The following is a 23421-nucleotide window of genomic DNA, read 5'->3' on the forward strand; positions in this document are numbered from 1 at the left end:
GCAAAAATCACCCCCAACACTTCGCATACAAGGAACGCGTGTCTCTGTGGCTCAGTGGGATTGACATAGGCTTTGTAACGCGAGGGACCCACGTTCGATCCCGACCAGGGGAAAGCGGTGATCTTTTCTAAGCCTCTGTTCTGGGTGAATGACGCCGGGTGAGGTGCGAAAACAATCCGGGCCCCTAAAGCGCTCCGCACTTAAAACTAGTTGAACGTTAGCGTGGTATCCCTTCTCTTTCTTTATGTGCAATTAATTTTTCAATCTTTGTAATGGTACTAAGGCGTGATTCCGGCCGCCATAAGAAGTTCATTTACAAGCATCTCGATGCAGGGGCACTAGCACCAGAGTTTAGTTCCCGCGAGCGACGCGAAAAGGAAAACAATGGTCGGCTGCGGTTAGTTTCCGCTCCCACCTTAACGCGAAGCTTTCCATGTCTTAGTGATGGCGTCTGTAGTCCACCTCGAAACCCACTGCAAAAAGGGCAACCTTCTTGGACTATGACGACGATCACGGGGGTAAAGTGAAAGTAAAAAAAAAAAACTGTGGTTGATTCCTTTGTCATACGAATCAGTAGAACACGAAAAGGACATGTGCAGCGAAATCTGCAGCGAAATGAGTATGATTTGTGGGTCGGCGACTGTCTTGTGGGTGTGCTTGGCGAACGACGTCCTGCCGACGCGTCGCTTTGGTAAAGGTGTACTGGCGTCATTTTCGTGACGGTATAACGTCAGTGAAATCCTGCTCTACCCCGGCATAAGACACTTTCGTGCTAAAATATAAAATCCGAAAACGAACAACGATAAGTATAACGTACTTTAGTACTAAAGGCTTCTTCCCCACAAGAAGACCCTGTGTGCAAGTGTGCACCCCTTACAGGCGGCTTGCTGGAGTGGAGAAAAAAAGTGAAGAAGAAATGCCCGCCGGGTGGGATCCGAACCCACGACCTCCAGAATACTGGTCTCGTGCGATGACCACTACGCTACCGTCGGGCATTTTTCCTCCACTTTCTTTCTGTCTTTCCAAATTCCTTATGTGTTTCAATGACCTACCACATTCTCCCCCTTGCTGTCCGAGGTTTTCTTGACTGCAAACACTTCATTTCTGTCTTAATTCAACGAGCCCCTCATTTCCCAATCTGATTCGCTACATGTATAGCGAGGGCCTCGGTTCTGGCAACCTTGGTGCCATAGGGAGCTTAAGAGGGTTTAACGCTGGTCGACCACTCTCGACATGTGGTAGACACTCGAGTCACGGCCCGGGGGTTAAAAAGAAAGTCCACTTCCCCCCGGATAGTTCGAGTGGCGCTGGATACCACCCCCAAGCTCAGGCAACAAAAATACCCTAACATAAATACCCCAGAAAGTGGAGGGGAAATTAGCCCCGCCGGTAGCGTAGTAGTCATCGCACCAGACGCGTATTATGGAGGTCGTGGGTTCGGATACCACCCGGCGGGCATTTTTTCTCCGCTTTCTTTCTGTCTTTCCAAATTTCGAATGCCTTCGAAGGCATTCGAGATCTAATCGAAAGGTGTGGGTTCAGTCCCCACTCTGGGCGCGTGTTCTTCTTTCTTTCTTTCTTCCGTATATTTAAAAAAATGTTAACTTCATTAACCGTAGTAAAAAAAAGAGCCTAACCACACCCCTATGCCTCCTTTGGCGTTGTAGACTGCCGATCTATCTTTCTGTATTTCCTCAATGAGCCCCTCATTTCCTTTATATATATATATATATATATATATATATATATATATATATATATATATATATATAAGTAAAGATGGTCGTGGTTCGTTTCCCCGAAGTCCGGCGTCGATCAGGAACCCAATCGCCCGGGCTCCGGTTGATTTGGCAGGCTGCTGACAGGGCGATGGTGTTGAAGTTCTTGGAGGCGGCGGTCGAATTGACGAACTCGAGGCGTTGGGGTTGATTAAGTGAAACAAAGAGTTTATATACAGCTATTTACAGTAGGAAAACTGGGTACATGAGTAGTAAAAGGGAAACTTCAAACTTCAGCTAGACGCTAGCTCCGAGTGCGCAAAAATCACCCGAGCTCCTCAACTTCGTCTAACTCTCCTATCCTCGGGGCGTACACAAACCGTTCGAGAAACGACGGCCGAGACCCTATCTCGCCGCAGGATCTGTCTAGTTGCCCGGTACGGCGCTGTACCCTTAACTTCCGACGCGATCTTAACCTCTAGCCTAGGGGGCTCACAAATCCCAACCTAGCTTTAATGGTTGAGACTCCTTGTCCCGCCGGGAACTGCCCAGCTCAGCGCTCAGACAAGAACGATTTCTAACGGCCAAGTTCGGCCTTATAACACCTCGAGCCCACGCTCTCTCGGGAACGCCCCTGTAGCATTCGTACACGCGGCAGGGAGTGCCAGGCGCCACCATCTTTGGGTCAACGGCCCGCTGGCGGACCAGCAAGCAAGCGCGACCCCGCGGAGTGAGGGCGAAAGGCGGCGACAGTGCACTGTGCCGATCGGAGCGCATTAACAATGGAGGCTCGCGCGGCGCACGCTCCGACGTTGGCAATTACACCTCCCAGGCGCACCACGCCGACGATTCTCGGAGCCCGGCGGCGCCGTCTGCGTTTTCAATGGGGGATTAAGCGCTGGACACATGTACTATTGGTACACACGACTTGCATGCGACTGATCGTTACGACTGTCGCCACGACTAGTCGTACGTGTGAATTTGAGACACATGACCCGATGCGCGCATACGATGCGTCGTCGGCGTCGCTCCGCCCACTGTTTTTGCTCCATGGTCAACTACGACGATCGCTAAGCTGAATTTGTAGATTCCGCGCGTTTGTCCTCAAGAAATGGATAAAGCAGGCAATCGTGAAGCGTTTTCTGCCTTCGGAAACAGTCCGCGCACACGCCGGCCATGCCTGCCAGCTCGGCACACTCAGCGGCTCGAACCGGCGCAGACCACGGTAGCAACCGCGTGTCGCTGCTCTTATGAATCAATCTGATCGCTAAAATGAAGTTCCAAATGCGAGAAAGTAGGTGTTAGTGTGGTGAAAAATTATGCTAGGGATTGTTGCCAGGGCTTATTTTAAAAGCGGCGATCCGATATCTGCCGCGATGCAAGCGCGCGGGGCGCCGAGCGGCCGAGAGATGGCGATACCTGCGCGACAGCATCGAAACAGGCTACGCAGATGTATTGGTCACCGATCGCTCAAACGGCCGTTATAGCTGAAATAAAGTTTCACATGCGAGAAAGGGGATTATAGTGCGGTGAAAAGTTGTGTTACGGATTGTCATTCGCAGTTTCACAGATAGCGGCGATCAAATATCCACCAGGATTCTAAGCCTAAAGTTCCCAACACCCGAGCAACGCAAGCCGGTTGCAGGCGGCTGGGGCTCAGCGGGCTCTCATTGGCTGTGACCTCACGACCATCGCAACGATGGTACGACTGCATCTGGCTTGCCAGTCGCTCGTCGTGAGCCTCCTCCGACCAGCCAACGACGCCAAAACAGGTCCTAACGATCAATCGTAACGATCAGACGCATGCGAATCGCGTGCACAGGTCGTACATGTGTCCAGCGCTTTATCCCCGTGGTATTCGGTCGGCCAGACAATCCGTCTCCCGTGCGTGCCGTGACAAATTGGCGTCGACTCCTCTGCAGTGTTGGCGGTGCTACGTCGCCAGACAGAGTGGCGAGTTCTCACGCGCGGCCCGGGCCCTTGGCCACTGACCTTATCAGTGGGTCTTACAACTTCTTCGACACCGACTGCGTTCTGAATGGGGGATCATCCCAGCGGAATTCCGTCGGCCGGACTATCCGGCGCCCATACGTGCCGTGACGAATTGGCGACGGCTGCTGCGTAGAGTCCACAGTGTTTAGCCACCAGACAGAGTGGTGGGTTCTCACGCGCAGCCTGCACGCCTGGGCACTGGCCTCATAAGTGCACCTTACACAAACACACACGCACACACACACACGCACGCACACACACACACACACACACACACACACACGCACACACACGCACACACACACACACACACACACACACACACACACAACACACACACAACACACACACACACACACACACACACACACACACACACACTATATATATATATATATCAGGGTGTCGAACCGAAAAAAATACCGGTTCGGTTACGGTTCGGGTTCGGATGAAATAACTTCGTTCCGGTTCAGTTCCGGTTCGACAAAATCACGTCCCAAACCGGTTCGCGAACCGGTACGGCAGCTTGAAACGGTTCGCGAACCGGTTTGATGAGTTGAATTATTGCTGCAATTAGAAAAAACATTTAGTATTTTAAAACGACAGTCATATCAAAACACAAACAAAAATTCAAAATTCTGCTGATCCCCAAGGGCAGTGGCACAATTGCAAAGCAAACTTTAAACAATCACGAGATATTAGAAAAACAGCTGAAGTGGCGACTATTTACCACCTACTTTCTCGCCCAGACTTTATGCTGTCCTAGCGACTATTCATAAAGCCATCGCCAAGAGATATGACGGTGGGGTATATTTTCTGCCCTTTTCTTTTTTGTTGAATTCGCAATCGCCGCTATGGAATCGCCCATCACGCTAACCTTGAAGCCTGAAATTTAGGCCTGCGTATGGCGCGTTCAAATACCAGCGCCTAATGCCAATAGCGCACATTTTTTTGTACTTGTAACAAAACAGAAAAATCCTGCCACAGGAAAATAAATACTATGAATGAATTAGTATATTTGGTCACCCTGAATAATTTGTTAGCTGTCACCTTATCGAATGTGTTAGCCACACTTTTCTTAAAAGTAAGCTTTAGTAAACGCTCAGTCACTGCATTATTGCTTTGACCCCTGCAATTCCTTTTGCGATAGCTATACCGGATGTGTGCATTGCAATCAGTATCTCATCGTACCGCCTGACCCCCGGCCATCATTCCGTGTGCTACATTGCGGAATCTTATACCAGATTATGCTATTACAAAATGAAAGGCAAATTTGGCGCGCGGAGCATGAGATGGGACTTTTTGGGGTAGACACTCTTTAATTCGTCCACAGCAGTACTCCCCTCCGGAATAAGTTGCAGTAGAAGTAATGCAGCGAGTTGGGCAGTCACTAAAAATGCACCTTTGAAAAAAGAAGCAGATCTGAAACAGACAAAACTGCAGAACAACCAGAAAAGATGATCGCTGAGCGAATGGGAGAATGTGAGGTACTTGCGTGCCTTTCTGCACGAGTCATCTGCTTTATTACTGTTCATGTTTCCAAGGCCAGGTCAAGGGCTGCAGTTTCTTGCCAAGAGATTATGTGCGCACCTTAACAGCATTGTCTGACATATCTGTTATTATTTGTATCTGTAAAAAACGAAACTTTTCCAAGGTACTGTCCTCAAAAACTGACCACAGAACTCACTTCCTTCGCCTTGATGACACGTTTGGTTGTGAAAGACAAAGCAAAGAAAAGTATAGAGCAATATCCACGTTTTGGCGCTTTTTTACTTATGAGGTTTTACTTACTTTTTGCTTAATATTTTAAAACAATGTGATTCGCCTTTTCTTTTTTGTTGTTTTCCGTGTAAACACATTTAGAATAAAATGGCGCATTTGATGCCCCGTGGTATATCTGTGCTCCGAGGCGCAGCTTATGTTGCAGGCCGGCAGACTTATTTTAACCAGCTGGTGACATTAAACGTGGATCCAAATCGCCATACACGGACGTTCTCGATTCCCATCTACTTCAGAAAAACGGTCGTGGGGAAGGGAGATCGAGGCCACTTGTGGTCAGCAGCAAACGGCTTAGCCATTGAGCAGCTCCTGCGATCACACTTGTCAAGTATTAACAATTTGCAGGTGTCGGACCTTTTAAACCAATTATGAAATGCAAAAAGTTTGCACACATCGGGTGTGGGCTTTCGCTGTTGCGCAGTGGAGCACTCCTGCAGCCTGATTGCTCCAATAAAGTCGCAGCTATGGAAGGGCAAAGTCGTTTTATATCCGATGCAAGCTGCCGAGAATGACATTTCGTTTGGTCACCTTGCACTACGCTCGCGCTTCCAGCAGCTACAGACCATTGCTACATTGGTGCTCATTCATTTCCCCGGTTGTTACAAAGCATGATAGTGTTCAATTGTCTGGAGGGGAAAGTGCGCGAGGGGGCACGAACTTGATGGTACGTGAAAAGAAAAAAGGCCCGAATTGCATTGACTGTGCAATATCAACAATGCAGGGTCGAACCGTTTCGGCATGAACCGGTAACCGTTATTCTTTTTTCGGTTCAGTTCCGGTTCGGGTTCAGCGGGCTCAAAAAATAACGGTTCGGGTTCGGGTTCAGTCCCGGCAAAAATACCGGTTCAGTTCCGGTTTTCGGTTGGGTTCGGTTCCGGTTCGACACCCTGATATATTGATATATATATAATATATATATATATATATATATATATATATAGTGAATCAGAAATGGGAAATGAGGGGCTCGGTGAAATAAGACAGTTAATAAGGGTTGGCAGTCAAGAAAACCTCGGAAAGCAAAGGGGAGGTTGTAGTAGGTCATAGAAACAGATTAATTTTTTGAGTCAGAAAGAAATTGGTGAAAAAATGCCCGCCAGGTAGAATCCCGGCGGGCATTTTTGGAGGTCGTGGGTTCGGATCCCACCCGGCGGGCATTTTTTCACCAATTTCTTTCTGACTCAAAAAATTCTTCATCTGTTTCTATGACCCAACGCAACCTCCCCTTTGCTTTCCGATGTTTTCTTGACTGCCAACCCTTATTAACTGTCTTATTTCACCGAGCCCCTCATTTCCCATTTCTGATTCGTTACATGTTTAGCGAGGGCCTCTGTATTGGCAGTCTTGGTGCCAAAGGTAGCTTAAGAGGGTTCAACGCTGGTCGACCATTCTCGACATGTCGTAGGCACTCGAGTCACGGCCCGGGGGTTAAAAAGAAGGTCCCCTTCACCCCATGTAGTCAGAGTGGCGCTGGTTACCACCCCCAAGAACAGGAAACAAAAAATGCCTTAACATAAATACCCGAGAAATTGCTGGGGAAACAGCCCCGCCGGTAGCGTAGTGGTTATCGCACCAGACCGCTATTCTGGAGGTCGTGGATTCGGATCCCACCCGGCGGGCATTTTTTCACCAATTTCTTTCTGACTCAAAAAATTCTTCATCTGTTTCTATGACCCACCACAACCTCCCGTTTGCATTCCGAGGTTTTCTTGACTGCCAACCCTTATTTCTGTATTATATATATATATATATATATATAGACAGTTAATAAGGGTTGGCAGTCAAGAAAACCTCGGAAAGCAAAGGGGAGGTTGTGGTAGGGCATTGAAACAGATAAAGAATGTGGAAAGAAAGAAAGAAAGAAAGAAAGCGAAGAAAAAATGCCCGCCAGGTGGGATCCGAACCCACGACCTGCAGAATACCGGTCTGATGCGATAACCACTACGCTACCGGCGGTCGATTTTCTCCCCCGCTTTCTGGGGAATTTATGTCAATGTAATTTTGTTCCTGTGCTTGGGGGTGGCAGCCAGCGCCACTCTGACTTCTCGGGCTGAAGGGGACCTTCTTTTTAATCCCCGCGCCGTGACTCCAGTGTCTACGACATGTCGAGAGTGGTCAACCAGCGTTGAACCCTCTTCTGCCAGAACAGAGGACCTCGCTATATATATATATATATATATATATATATATATATATATATATATATATATATATATATATATATATATATATATATATATATATATATACATAATCATAAGCCTGTTTGTGTCCACTGCAGGACGAAAGCCTCTCCCAAAGATTTCCAGCAACGCATAGCGAGTGCCAGCTGAGTCGATGTTTTTCCCCGAAATTTTCGTAGCTCATATCGCCAACGATTTCTCGGCCGACCCCTAGTGCGTTTTTGGTCTATCAGCAGCCAGCCTGTCAAACGGACGGTCCACCTGTTGGCCCTCATTCGCATTACATGATCGGCTCATGCCCATTTCCTTCGCTTAATTTGAAGTAGAATGTCCTCCACCTCGTTCTTCCTGTTTTCGGCCTTCGGTTTTCCTGTCCCTCAACGTGACTCCTAGCATTCGACGTTGAATGGCCCGTTGGGCCGATCTAAGTTTGGTTTCAAGTCGTTTGGTGAGACCTCAAGTTTCTGCCCCATGAGTCATTACTGGAAGAACGGATTATTCAAAGACGAGCTTTTAGAGTGACGGGGAAGCTTACCAGTGAGGATATCGGATTTCTTACCAAATGCAGCCCACCCCAAGCTTATTCTGCGGATGATTTCCCGTTCATGGTTTGCATCAGCAGTTATGACTTGCCCAAGATTCAGCGACTGTTTCCAAGACCTCATTTCCTACCTGGAAGTGATGTTCCTTGGCGTGCCGATTCGACATTACCTCGGACTTTTCCGTGTTTTTTTTTAATGTGCGTGCACGTGCGCGTGTGTCTGCCTGCACATGCTCGTGCGTGTGTGTGTGCGTGCGCGTGTGTGCGTGTGTGTGTGTGCGTGTGTGTGTGCGCGCGTGTGTGTGCGTTCGTGTGTACGTTCTTGTGTGCGTGTGTGTGTGTCTTTGCATGCATGCGTGCGTGCGTGTGTGTGTGCATGGTGTGCGTGTACGCGTGCGTGTCTCTGTGTGTGTGTGTGCGTGTGCGTGTGCGTGTGTGTGTGTGTGTGTGTGTGTGTGTGTGTGTGTGTGTGTGTGTGTGTGTGTGTGTGTGTGTGTGTGTGTGTGTGTGTGTGTGTGTGCGTGCGTGCGTGTGTGTGTGTGTGTGTGTGCGTGCGTGCGTGCGTGCCACGCGACAGTCTTGACACCATTGCCGAGTCGCAGTTTACGGTGCAGTTATGAAGCGAGGGGCAATTCCCTTTAACACGGGATTGGGGTAGGACAAGCGAAGGACCTACCTGCACATCGTGACGGGGTCTATGCCGGTCTTGCTCCTGGCGTCGATGAAGACCAGGTGCGGTTGGCTGTTGAGGTAGCCCTGAACGGCCTCGTCGGCGCTCGAGGCAACGACGCACTCGTAATGCATCTTGTCGGCGGCCCAGTTGAGGGCGTTGTACTGCGCGTCCTGCTTGGCGAACACGAGCATCACCTGCGGTGGCCAACGCGGCAGCAGCTGAGACGCGCAGCGGAAGGTTGCAAAAACAAAAGTGCAAGGCACGTGGCGCATAAAGAAAAATTCGACAGATACACTTAACACTGCTTAAGCTTAGAAATCTGAAGACCGAGCAACGGCCCCGGAGCACCTCCGCGCTCCTCCACTGCGCAGCTGCCGCCACTGAGGCCACGTGACTTTTAGAACCATTCAGGCTGACGCTGACGACGATGACGACGACTGTCACTTTTAGCGTTTGGTGGGACATATAAGGCTTTCGTTTTATTTAAAGGGACCCTGCAACACTTTGGACAAACGCTTCTACTCTTTCCTCCGCGTCTGGAAGCACTGTGAAACCTATTGTTATCGCCAGCCCGGAGCGGCACTGCGTGATTTGCTCGTCGCACCAGATACTCCTCCCGTTTCTGCTTTGTTTTTGTGGCTTGATTTTTAAAGTTGCTATCGAGAAGTGTTCATTGCTGCAAGTGAAGGCAAAGCGGCCAACAGCCGCTACATGGCCTGAGTGACGTAATTCTGCCCGTCCAAGAATGCAAATACCGGGAAAAAGAGAAAAAATTCTTTGAGCGAGTTTCCAAGTTATCTGATGGACATAGAGCAGTGATTTTTGGCTGAGGAACTTTGCGACACCCTAATCTAACTACTGGGTGTGTTGGGTGACTCCATGCTGTAAGCATTTAAGATTTTAAAAAAAAGTTGGATAAAGTGTTACAGGGTCCCTTTAAATACTTCTGGCTTTTGACAGTATTGTTGTGTCATAAAAAACGCAGGCGTAGACGGCCGGACGATGAGGCACCTCTTATTGGTGTGGCGCTTAACGGCCGGGAGAGGAGAGGCAACGGGTCGGGTCTCAGTGAAGATCGTTGACTGACCCAGGCGCACGAGCGCGTTGGAACACGCTTTTAACGTGTTACACTGAGGTCTAAATGTCATTTGAACCAAATGTCATTTGGCTCAAATGCCAAGTTCTGCTGCTACACTAGGTTTTTAAATGCCATTTGGCTCAAATGACATTTGAGCCAAATGAGCACCGAGAGAGACATTTAAGATTTCAAATGCCATTTCCAGCACTCTCGGACGCAGAGTCTTCGATCGGCAATAAAAAATATAATACTTCCGTACGTAAAACAAACAAAATATTGTTGTTTGTGAAACTTTGTTCACTGTTTATTTACTTAAAATACGAAATCAACATATTTAATTTTCATACTCTCAAAACCAGTGGGTCAGTTACAAAAACAACGCAAGACAGCCATATTTAGAGTGAAAACTGGTGTCTCTTCTAATTTGATATCATTTTACTGCCTCGGACTGCTCCTAAGTTTGATTGTTGTATTATTGTACGAAAATGGAACGGGGTGAGAACAACGCCACTACAGCACAGCGAACAGTTGTGAAAGCCTTCAAATGACATCAAAATTGTAGTGTAGCACGGCGGATTCTGAATGGCATTTGAAGCAACCCATTTGAGTCAAATGACATTTGGTTCAAATGACATTTGGATCCCAGTGTAGCAGGGGTATTAGAGACAACAACTGACCACAAAATACAGAACGTACCCCTTACTGGGAGATTGTAGAAATGAGAGGGACCGATCGCCGACACCACCGAAACGTCGTGTACAGCTCAAACCGGAGATTGCTCGGCATAACTAGTATCCACGCAACGGTATGTATTATAAAACTGGAAGTTCCTATAGCTGGAAAAGTCGGCATCTATTCAGATCTGTTTAAGGGCAGCCCGACAGACGGCACTCAAAAAAAAAAAATAGAAAACAGGTCAACCGCTCTTCACGTTTTCTTTGTTTTGTTTTGTGTCCCGTCTGTCGGATCCAATTAAGCCACCTTGTGTCACATTCTTGCGCGTTGCACTTTTTAAAGGCCCAGAACTGATTTCGTCCGCTTTAAAACATACACAGACAGAGGGCCGGCGGTGTCGGTGAAAGAAAAAAACCAGTGCTCACCTTGACAGAGGGGACCGTCAAATACATGGACCCGAACTTGAGGGCCACAGTCCCTTTCTGCGAGAGGGAGAGGAAGAAACGGAACGCAAGGCCATGCAACTTAGAACTCTTTCGTTCTTAAATTTCCGGAAAGTAAATTGCCTCTAACATGATTGTCTGTTAAAAAAAGAGGTGCCTAAACATAAAAACGTAAATAGAAAAAGTACGGGATGCTGGATCTCATTCCGGAAGTGAATGTGATGCAGTTATGGGGCACAGCGCACAAATTGTTTGGACTTTGCAAGGCTTGCTTGGCAAGAACAGTGCCGCCTAAGTAGTGCCAGAGATGTATTGGAATTTATTAGTTATTAGATTATAACAGCACGCTCATACGACAGGTGCGCACGCTGGCGAATAATAATGTACTCACTAAATAATGTAATCACTAAAAATGTACTCACCCCCCCCCCCCCCCCATAATGCACTTAATTGCCTTTCATGAATTAAGCGCCGCAGGACGATCAGAGTATACACGCACGTGTATACGACTAACGCAAGCAGCTGTTTCACATAACCTGTCGCGTAGAGCTCAACTCGAGCTAATTCAAAGCCGGAGCTACAAGTTCAGAGCGAGCTTTTCGAGGCGTGAGCCCCGCTCATGCATTATAAGGTGGCGGAAAAACACGCCGCCCCCACGTCCACGTAGCCACCCACAACTTGAGCGCAAAGCCGTTCGCTTCATCTGACGTCGCTTTGATTCAGAATTTTCCACCAATAATGCACTTTGACTGCTTAGGATTAACACGTATAGCTGCGCGTAGTAATACCGAATCAGTGAAGTTTCGTTATCGTGTTATCAACTCACACTCTCGCCTTTCTGATCACCATCACGTCATCCCCGCTAACCTTGTCACCCCTCAACGTTACCCCGTATTTTTCTCGAACTAATATTTTCAAGTACAGTATATTTCCCAATACAATATAGAAACGGAATTCTCTCCCCGGCTCAAGCCGCTCTCTCTCCTTTGATGAATTTGTGTACGAAATTGAGAGCCGTACATTTTTGTGTAACGCGGTTTGTAAGTTCACCTTGTTTCGTCCTAAGGCATTGTACCTGACCCACTCTTGCGATAGCTCTCTTGGGCTGCGGTTTGTAAAAAATAAACAAACAAATAAATAAAAGTTCCCATTGGTTGCGAATGCGGGCACTCGCCAGTTTAACGTTCCAATTGGCTAGTTTGACGTTCCAATAGGGATGTGGTTGGCGGAAAAAGAATGGTTATGAAAGGTCGAACTATAGCAAGACTGCTCGTGTAGCACAGGGAGGGTGGTTAGGCCTAACATTGTTGCTTTGAGGTCGCACATCGTCAACGCTCACCTGCAGCAGAACAATCGTAGGGAAAAAAGTGATAATGGCGCTTTCGCGCCCGCACCTTAAGCCACACAAGCGTAGATGTCCCCTGCAACTTTCTTTTGTGGCTGTTCGTAAGTTAGTCGTTAGCGCTTATGACCGGCAGCCATTGGCCGTTCGCTGAACGATAACCAGTTGGAAGGAAGAAGACAGACTATTCAAGGTAGCTATTTCACTGGACATTAAAACTTCACTTATTGTATCAAGTATTATACAATTAGCCAGAAAAGCACAGAAGACCCAATACAGAAATACATGCATATAAAAATCAAAGCCAGCTTGCACTGCGGTGCAAGTCTGGTGTCACAGCAGAGCTGTGTTCTCCTCACTAAACTAAACTCGAGGAGTGACATATGAGCCACTAATAACTATTCACCGTGTGTGTATATATATGACACTCGTCAGCGGAAGACGAAATCAACCGCAAAATAATGTATATACAGTTAAACCTGGATATAACGAAGTTGACACAAATTCGCAATTTTTCGCTGAAGCAGAAACAAAAGCAACAGCTAGACATTAGTGAATGTAAAATCAACCTTCAAGGATTTATTGCACAATGAAGAACTGCGCTATTCGCGCCTGCTGCTTTCGTGCAAACTTCGGCAATATACGGCGCTTCAAAGAAGAGAGGTCACATACCCCGGTATCCACAAACGTGATAAGTATCACTTTTGCGTTTTGACACTTTTCTGAGCCTCATGCGTTCTAAGCACCGAACTCACGCTGAAAGGGCGCCCTTTCGCGAACTCTATGCTCTTTCCCGCACTCAGAATTGTTGAGAGGGCGCTAGCTGAGATACTGTACCGGGCGGCGACGTACATGTTTTTCACGGGCGGAGAGGGCATCTAAAATTGCGAGCTTGACTTGAAAAGACAAAGCTTCTCGTTTTCCGGCCGCAGAACTCACCACTGACGAGACGACACCACCGATAGCAGCGGAGACGCGCGAATACACACCGATAGGCAGGCTATATAGCCGACCCCGAACTTACACGTGGAAACGCACGGTAGTTCGCATTGCGGGCGTAATTCGCTAAATTAGTGATTTTTTCCATTCGATTTTTTTAGAGAAAGTACAAAAAACAATGATTGATGAGCGTAGTGAATTCGTTACATCAAAGTTAACTCTTGTACGCCTTCGTTACATAGGGGTCGCAGCACATGGGCTTCAATGGGGTGGCAATGGCGAATTGAAAAAAAAACCTTGGTTTTTTTCTCTCATAGAAATCGGTAGAACACGAAGGTGAAATGTGCAACGAAATCTGCAGCTGTGCATGATTTGCGGGTCAGCGGCTGTCTTGTGGGTGTGCTTGGCGAGCGACGTCGGGTCTCTTCGGCAAAGGTGTACTGGCGTCATTTCCGTGACGCATATGACGTCAGCAAAATCTTGGCGTGTACCGGCATAAAACACTTTCGTGTTAAAAAATAAAACCCGAAAGCGAACAACCCTAAGTATAACGTACTCTCTAGTGCTAAAGGTTGCTTCCCCGCAAGAAGACCCTGTGAGCAGGGTTGCACCCTTTGCAGGCCGCTTGCTCCGTTGTACTGGCGTCATTTCCGTGACGGATATGACGTCGGTGCAATCTTTGTGTATCCGGGCATAAAACACGGTCGTGTTAAAACTTCGCTAAGTCCAGGAATTCGTCACGTAGAGGTTCGTTACATCCAGGTTTAACTGTGTATTATTTGTATAATGCCTTCTTCAGTCCTCGTATACTTCTGCTTAGAGGAAAGCAGCGGCTTGCTTCCAAGGAAGATGGCGGCTTAGAAGGAAGAAGAAGCCCCCACAGCCAATCCAGCCGAGCCTCTCGCGTTTTAGGCAAAGATATCGGTTTGTCCAGGGGCGTACCCAGAAATTTTGCTCGGGGGTGTCTGAGATTGCTATTCGACCTCCTCTGTATGTCTTTTCAGGGGATTTAAAATATGTATAACAAATGCGTAACTATTACCCGTTACCAATATGCGTTACACATTGCGGACGAATTCTCGAAACCTGAGTACTGTCAACAAGGGAAAAAAATTATTCATAAAAAATTATTCATATGTTTCGAGAATTCTGGCAGAACCACAGTGACTGCTTGCAATTTCCTGTTTTGTCTACACAAGGAGAGCTAAAATTTAAAGAAATATGCAAATGGCGTACAAATATGCTAAAGAAACATGGAAGCAAAAAAACATAGATGTAAAGAACTACATTAATCTAAATATAACAAAGGATTGCATGCGGCGGATATTATAAACGTGAAAAGCAGGTGAGCTTGTCCCTGCGAAATACAATTGCAGGGAAAGGTATTTTTGCAGCGCAAAGCCGCTGGCTCGCGCGTCTTTCATGAAGGCAGGCGCATGCTGTGCAGAGAAGACGCTCTGTGGAACGACGTGGTAAAGTGTCGGTGGTACAAATTCATGAATTTTTTTCTCTGCTAAAACAAAAACTGTTCAGATTAAGCTTTCTGAAATAAACGACCATCATTTGTACTAATGAATGCCTTGTACTCGATATTTTTACTACGAGCACTAAAATGAGCATTTAGGGGTGAATATTGGCCGGACAGGAGATTTTCCCTAATTTGACAAATGTTTTCTCACACATTTCTCCTTTTTTCAGTGCCAGTATATTTTTTTACGAATTGTTCACACTGGTGATATTAAGGAAAAGATGCTTATGTTGGCTGAGAGAGTGCGCCTGTATTTGCTAAAATGCATTGAAAATGCGGAGCATCTTGTATTTCCTGAAGGGCGTAACTAGAGCAAGCAAAAGCAAAAAATATTATAAAATGCGGCATAGGGCAATCCACGGCCTCAACATGATGGGCACAAAAAATGGTAGCGATTCAAAAAGAAGTGACTATTTTACGAATTTTTTGACAGACCTAACTCAGCTTCAAACCTTGGACATAAATGAGCTGCTACAAAAAAACAATGAAATTTCGGACAAAAAAACTTTGAGGGAGCATTGTGGGTCATGCAAGGATGATACAATTTTTAGGTAGAGTCTATTATCCCGGAAACCGTGAGAATTACCATCAGAAATTTCTCACGGCAGTCACTTCTTATTTGCTAAGCATGCCATGCAGATATTCTATGAGGTAAATATTCCCTAAAAAAACGTTTTCGCAGCTGCCCCTGTAGTGGTGTGGTTCGTACTTGGCTATAAGCCGGAAGGCTCAGGTTCGTGTCTGGCAATGTTATGTTTTTTTTGTTGTTTTTTTTTAAGTTTTCACAACTTTTCACTCACCGTGATTTTGTTCATGCCTTTTTTACTCTGGTTTTTACTATATCATATCAGGAGATCGACGCACAGTACTACTAGAATTGGTTGAATTACGTTTAATATAGGTTGTGTTCTGTGTCGCTGTGCTGAGTTAGATTAGGTTTGTTGCAGTTGGGCTGGGTTTGGGTAGGTTATGACGCGATCGGTTAGGTTACACTAGGTTCGGTGAGGTTATGTTACGTTGGGACGTAATATTATTAAGCAAATTTTGGGCCAGCCAGCTTTTCTGGAAACTGCCGTGGGATGAGGCACAGCCCGATTTTTACTGACGGAATCAGTGATGGTAGAAATTACGGTTTGTACGTTTGGCATTGAATGACCCAAAGGAAAGCATCTCACGCGGCAACATTACAAGGTCATATATGGGAACGCGAGGCGGAAGCGAGGCGTCGCAGGTGTTCAACTCCCCATTATTGGTTTCGAGTTCACGAGCCACAAAAAGTTCTGTAGTGTAGTTCTCCTCTGACATTCTTTTCACTGCTTCTCGCGTCGCCACCGCTCCGGGCATAGCGCGGCCCTTTCCTCCGTTTCGTCAATGCATGCAAGGCTGTTTTTCGGAACAGCTAGCGTCACTAAATAAAGGCTTTTAGGGTATCGGCACTCTTTTCTCTCATTGTTATGTGCCGCCAGGATTTTCATTGGTCGGTCGGCACCACGTGATATTTGTTTACATATGGGCACAGCCATTTTGTATCTGGGCGCCCCCCCCCCCTCTCTCTCTCTCTCTCTCTCTCTCTCTCTCTCTCTCTCTCTCTCTCTCTCTCTCTCTCTCTCTCTCTCTCTCTCTCTCTGCTGCGCGGACGCTAGAGCGGCCGGTCGCGCTCTGCCCGTCACAAGCGGCGGCGGTTTCGTTGGGAGAGATGGCAACACTGCAGCGCAGAAACAAAATGGCCCCCAGACGCTTCCCGGTGCACGAAGCAGCGGTACCCTTAAGCGTAGCTTATTTAGTGACGCTAGGAACAGTCATGTATGTGCAACCAACTCGGGTAATAGTGCATAGTGTACCTTTCTGAAGAGCAGGTGCGGCATGTGCGAGAGGACGGCGGTGAAGTAGAGCGTCATGGATGCCTCAGAGCTGTTGGACGCCAGCCCGTCCTGCTCCTCCCCTTCACCGGGGCTTCCCATGTCCGCCGCCCTTCACCTCGAGGTCTAGTAGCCTGCGGGAAGGAGCGTGTCACGCGTACAGGCGACGCCCCACGGCAGATCTCGGTCGAGAGAGCGCTCCACGGCCCTCGCTGCCAGCTTCTTCCTCCTCTGCTTCGGCCCTTTCTTGCACGCGGAACGCCATATTGGTCGCCGTTCTTCCAAACAGCGAGACAAAAATGCTACCAATCCGCACCCCATTTCGCTTCTATCGAGCGAATTTATTTGTGCAACATAAAATGGAAGCAACTGAAAAAAAGTGGTCGCCTTCCCGCCCCGTGAAATTGATGTCCAGCCAAGCTGTTGTGAACCTCTTGATTGAGGAGGGTATGAAAGCTTGCTCGTCGTCTCGGCGGGCTTGTCGCTTGCACTCGGATGGTGTCACGAGATGGGGGTACAGAGTATCGGCACTCTTTTCTCATATTGTTCCGAGCCGCCGATGCATGATCATGACCATGATCTGTTCGCAATACGTGACACTTGTTGACACTGCGACGGTCCTTTGGCGCTGCCAATTTGTCGTTTATGCGTTTTAGTCGGTCAACTCTGGGAGGCTTAGCTTGCCCTCCCTGCTCTGCAGTGCCCGCAACTGACGTCGCTCCGAATGCGAATCAAAGATGACGCGCGCAACGGCATTTCAGCAGCAGAAGTGTGTCCAAAGATGCAGCTTTGCTGCATCTTCGGTAGTGTTGTTAACAAACGACCTGGTCGAAGTCAGCGGCAAGGCCGTAGATGCGGCAGTCTCGCATCACTGATGAACGACAAAATGGCCGGTGTTTTGCAGGGTAATCGTTATTATTTCGGAATTTAAAAGAATGCATCGAAGTGCATGCTCCAACGCTTACCTATACTGTTGTAGAACGGTCGACACGAAAGCATAGTAAAAATTTATATAACGAAAAACCAACAGGCAATGAAATAACTTGAACACTTCGAAACAAACGTATCAGCATGTGTAGGCTTCGGCAAGTCAGAGTGTTAAAGAAAAACAACAAAAAAAATATATTGGTGACATTTCCGTCGAGTTAGAAAAAAAAAACAATGTCAAGTTGCAGTCTAAAAATTTCTCGGAAAGCGATGTCAAGTTGAAGTCGAAAAATTTCTCGGAAGGCAAATCGTAGAGCCCCCAAGCCGGAAACCAAGAATTCTGTCTCCCGCAATATAAATGCCGACCAGGCTCGGCTTTCGGTTTTACCACTAACAAAGCCATCGTGTATCGCCGCTTCCCAACTACACTCACGGCATCCTCGACCAGATCGCACCGACTATCTAACCCCGCCAATGCCAACACTGCGACACCCCACTCACCCCGTTCCACCCAGTATTGTCCTGTCCCGACTGCCCTAACCCACTCCTTCTCCTACCCTGGGGCAGTGGGATACAACTGACCAAAACGGATCCAGCCCACAAGAGGGGCCTGGTTTCGCTTGGACATCAGCAGAGGTTAGTAAAAGAGGGTTAGAATGTTCATGGGAAAAGAGCAGAGAACAGTCTGCGAAGACATGCGAACAAAGATGGCAGACTAGCACAAAAACTCCATAAAGGTGTTTTTTTTTTGGTGAGGTGATAGTATAGTGGCGCTGCTATTAAGGTCGTTGTAGAGCCACTAAACAAGCTAAACTGATCTAGTGGCCCTAGGTCGCTGTGCACCGCCACAAAGGGGAAGCCGGTAAGCATCATCATCATGATCATCGAGTCGGCCCGGTGAGGAGGCATTCGGGGCTGGGGGCGCTTCACCGCCACCCACTTCGCTTCTCCTCTGCTCTAATCAACATTTACTACAACAACTACTACTACTACATCGCGAAACGACTACGGCGTGCATCCGATGAACGGATTTCCAGCGCTCCCGAATCGAAGCCGACGCCCACCGGCCCGAACGAACGCTTCTGAAAATCCCACGTGCTGGTTCGATGTGCACGCACTGGCACCCGCCGAGCCTCCTCCGTTGCACCAGCTACTTCGGTGTGCGAACAATGCGGCCGCCGGCTGCGCGCAGTAGTCAACGTGGCACTGCTACCAACCGCGGCGCTCACCCCGCTTGCACCCGAGAGAGCGAGAGAGAGACAGTGTTTATTAAACTGAAAATATTTACAAGACGAAGTTTTGCTTCTCGAAAGAGGGCACACGTCTCGCCGGGGAAGAAAAGGACATTGAAGAAAAAAAAGGCAGTGAAAGGGCAATGAAAACTTAAATATGATAACAGGTTATTAAAAGGCTATGTACAGACTATACGCATAGACACGCAGGTTATTTACATACTGTTTACATACACTCGCAGTCACTAGAAGGGAGTGGATTGTGGGTGGGGTCTTGCTTTGACCGTTCATGGGCGGGTGTTGAGGCCCGATTCGTTGAGGCACGAGAGGAGCAACCTGAACGCCTCTCGGTGCAGCATGAAGGGCCCCCGAGGGCGCAGGATGTCATCTGCAGTGTTTGAGGGTAGCACGAGCCACCGGTACCCAGACACTAGTTTGTTCCGTGCACTAGCGTACGCAGGGCAGGAGCAGAGGACGTGATCCAATGTCTCGGGGTCGGAGCAGCGGGCACAGGTGGGTGTGTCCTTGCGACCCTTCCTGCGGAGGCGTGCTGCTGTGCTGTAGCAGCTGGTGCGGCGCCGGAAAAGGAGGGACCGCCCTGTTTGGGATCTGGTGGGAAGGAGCCGTGGGGCCTCACCAGTGGCCACTCGTTTGCAGGGGTGGCGGGCGGCCACCTCTCGCCTGATGACGCCCCTGGCAACATCATAGCGCACCAGGGACGCGGAAACTGGGGCCATTGGGGAGTGGTGGGCTGCTTTCGCTAAATCGTCTGCAGCCTCGTTCCCCGGTATACCAACGTGGCTAGGAAGCCACTGCAGTCGGGGGTTGCAGCCTTGTCCCTGCAGGTCACGCAGCCTGGCAACTAGGGACATCTCGAGGTGGCCACCTCGCCCCCGTGGTGCATATGCCTCCCTCAGGCGAAGTAGCGCCGTCCGGGAGTCGCAGAAGATGGTGGCCGCTGGTGGTGGATCTCCCAGCTGAATGTCCGTGGCTAAGTGTAGGCCTGCCAGCTCTGCGGCTGTGGAGCTGGTGGGGAACGGCAGCCGGCATTGCCGGAGGGCTCCTCTGGCCGGGGCAGTGCAGGCAGCAGCACCTCGGCCCTCACTTGGAAGAACCGAGCCATCTGTGTATACCAGGAGTTGTCCCGGTGGTTCCAGATCTATGAGGGCAGCAGCTTCCCGGTGAATCCCGACCTTTGGCAGTCTCGCCCGGGACTTAACTCCTGGCAGCGTGATTGTCACGTCTAGGGGTACGGCTGCAGGTGGCGGCGGGGGCAGAAGGCACGCCTTCTGAGGGAATTCAACATAGTCCTCAAATAGAGCGGCCATGCTGCCCGTGCGGGATTGGCCTCTCGAGCGAAGCCTGGCCAGGAGGTGGTCACCTCCAGGTGCTCGATGGAGGCACTCCACATGCTGCAGCGCTGTCTGCGTGGCGAGCAGCTGGATGGGCCAGCTTCCGGTTTCCGCCAGGGTGCTGGTCACTGGGGAGTCTCTAGGGCGGCCGATGCAGCGCCGAAGGGCCTTTCGATGAGCCAGCTCCAGGGTCTTCCACTGAGCGTCCCCGAGGTTCATCAGGGGGAGTAAGAACCCGCGAGACAGCGCTGGCTCTGAAGATCCGGAGCGGCCGCTGGTGCGAGCAACCTCTATCCTGTGCCAGGAGCTGGTTGATACCCCTAACGGCGAGGGTCATCTGGTTAAGTTGTGCCCCAACAGCAGTCTTCCATGAGAGGGTTTTGTCGACGGCCAGGCCGAGGTAGACGATTTTGCGTCACCAGGGTAGGGGTCTGCCGTTGAGACGCAGTGCGTCGGGCTTGGGCTGGGCGCCGATGAATTGCGATGGCCTCCGTTTTGGACTCGGAGAGTCGAAGTTCTTTGCTCGTCAGGTGGTGCACCACTGCATCGAGGGCCGCCTGTAGGGACGCGCGTATCCTCCTGCCGACTTTGGTAGTGTCACAAACTCCTCCCCCGCGTAATTGCGTCCGCTTGCAAATACCAAAAAAGGGCGCGAGACAACAGTTATTTATATTTTAGCAGGGTGGCCGGCCCGTGAGTTTTCACGTGTGCAGAGATTGCTGGGGTGAATGAAATCCCAACGGAGATGCTCGACTACGTTTTGAACTGTATAGATTTACTGCACAAACAAAAAAGACTACAGGGCAACACCCGACACAAGAAGAGAAAAAAAAAAACCTTCACACTGCCATCGGCCTCGTGCGCGCAGGCACTAATCGGCCGTACACTAAGGGCACGCGCGCACTAACTCAGACAGCTGTACGCGACACGCGAAACACTCTAGAGGCAGACACTTGTTACACCTCAGTAACGCAACTACACAAAAAAATACTCGCAACACGCGAAACACTCTATGGGACAAACATCGTTAACCCCGATAACAGCACTCACTATAAGAAACCATTTAACAGCTCTGCAAGCCGTACACGACACTCGAAATGTCCTCAAAATCATTACCCTCACCAACAACACTGCTACAAACAAGCCACAAAAAAAAACTCTCAGCTCGTTAGCTACAAGTGACGCTAGAAAAAAAAACCGAAGGCGGATATCTTAATCCGATACAACAAACAATTACGAAGGAGGGAGCGCGGGAAGAGAAAGTCTCTACGAGGCAAGGAGAACCCGCCGGTTCAACGGCAGAAAGTCACGACGAGGTGGAGACGGCCTCGCCGGGCAGCAGCTCACGTGTTTCAGGGCTCCGGGGTGCAGAAGCTGATCGGCCATGGGACCCGCGGCGACAGGCGACCTCGAGCGCTGAGCCGAGGCGTGGACCGCTCCGTCGCGGGCCTACCGATGTGCTTCTGCTACACCCCCGGGACCCTCCAGCCGACTGCCACAAGCGATCGCGTGCGCTCCCTTAAATAACCTTCGCCGACCGCTGAAGTCCTGCTCTGACGTCTTCCCATTGTTCCTCTTTTGCCCCTCTCGGGGCCCTCGGCAACTCGCCTCGATCGTCTGCGCGCGTCCGAGCTAGCGATCGTGACGTCACCCTACGAACGTGCACGCTGGAATGCGGCAGCTCGCATTGTCCTTGTAGCAGGCAGGGCGAAACAAAGGAGGTGAGCACAAAGCCGAAGGGGGGACCCCGAATTACTCTGCGAGGCGCAAAATGGCCGACTCCGACCGGGAAGCCGTCATGTCGGCCGTCCGAATATAAAAAAAATGGAGGGTCTGGCCTGCAGTTTGTGACACTTGCCCCCTCCTAAAGAATATTATACCATAATATTCTAACCCACACAAACAATAGGCCACCACACATGCACACTGCTCTATACAGGCAATAAGGAAAACCAACAAAAAAGTTCGTGCCGAGTCAGTGTCTCTCCGGGTCGCACAGCACCAATGAATCGTTGAAACGCGCACTCACGGATTTGAGCACGCGCTCACGTGCAGAGCACTTTCAGTCGACTGCACTGCGCAAGTTCACGCGCCACACAACTCACACTCCACGGTGTGAGTCCACGCACACCGCTGCTCAAGTCTCGCTTGCACTCCAACACTAGTCTTAAACAGGGAGAACTCAATGCACAAATCTCCTCAGGGGAACGAAAATAAAACCTTTCATTCCTACACCAACACTCTATTTGCGTGCGGAGCAGATGCACGCTGCACGACACACTCAACAAAAAGACTATACAGTAAAGTCAAACATACAAAATTGTCCCAAAGGACACAAAACGGTCAACCCGCGATACCATCTCTACCCGCTTGTCGAACGACTGGGGTAACTAGCCCCACAAGGGGGTACATACCGAGGGTCGCCCGAAATGTTACGGAACGTCGTCCGCCATACCGCTTCCGAGCCGGTTTCTCCTTTTTTGTCGCCCGCGGCAGCTTCCTCGCTGGGTCGCTTGGGATCGTGGTTGGCTCTCCCGTCCGAGGCCATGGAGCGGGATTCACACGACGGAGAAACCATCTCTTTCTGGCCCGCGGGACCCGCTCACGTGACCTGTTTTAGGCTCCGCCCCTCGGTGGGGATAGCCCGCTGTGGCTCCGCGCAAGAAAATGCCTCCGCATGTTTTCGCTCGACGGCGGTTTCCCTCGGCGGGGAATGGAACCTGTTCCTCGGCGCCGTCGTCTGCTAGTCACTCCGCGTAGCTCCGCACGTGTGGATGCGCCGCCAGGCCGGATAATCCGGTCACGCGCTGTTGACGTCACATATCCGTCCGCCTCCGTGAGAGGGTTTCTCCGTCGTGTGAATCCCGCTCAAGCGTGTACCGCAAGCTCCGTGCCGCGTCGCGTAGGAGATCGTCCCGTACGTGCCTCTGCTGCGAGGTCAGCAAGGGAATGTCGCACTCCCCGTCTAAGGTGATCATGATGATGATTTCAATTGGTTTCCCCTTTGTATCGGGGTGATGACATGTCATCTTACCAAAAAGGACTAATATACCTATATTTTACACACTTGGTTTAATACTAGCGCTGCTTAGGGCAGGCACAAAAAGCTTATTAGGCACAAAATACTTTTTTTTCCTGTTACAGGTGGTAACTGCCTTAG

The 23421-nt window shown here is 49.4% G+C and overlaps 1 protein-coding gene and 1 non-coding gene across 2 annotated transcripts in view; one reads left to right on the plus strand and one right to left on the minus strand.

The window, feature by feature from the left end:
* The window catches only part of LOC144146394 (high affinity cAMP-specific and IBMX-insensitive 3',5'-cyclic phosphodiesterase 8B-like), a 59660-nt gene extending 42808 nt beyond the window's left edge, over positions 1-16852 (minus strand). The window contains exons 1-3 of the mRNA XM_077678349.1: positions 16733-16852; positions 11065-11121; positions 8890-9080 (exon numbers count right to left, since the gene is read on the minus strand). Of these exons, the coding sequence (XP_077534475.1) occupies positions 8890-9080; positions 11065-11121; positions 16733-16852 (368 nt within the window). The remainder of the gene's footprint in view (positions 1-8889; positions 9081-11064; positions 11122-16732) is intronic.
* Positions 7036-7108, plus strand: Trnas-gcu (transfer RNA serine (anticodon GCU)). The gene has a single exon. It is a non-coding gene; the product is annotated as a tRNA-Ser (tRNA).
* Positions 16853-23421: the final 6569 nt, after the last annotated feature.

Source organism: Haemaphysalis longicornis, unplaced genomic scaffold (genome assembly GCF_048455015.1).
Source record: "Haemaphysalis longicornis isolate Haplotype H1 unplaced genomic scaffold, Haemaphysalis longicornis Haplotype H1 scaffold_7, whole genome shotgun sequence".
NCBI lineage: Eukaryota > Metazoa > Arthropoda > Arachnida > Ixodida > Ixodidae > Haemaphysalis > Haemaphysalis longicornis.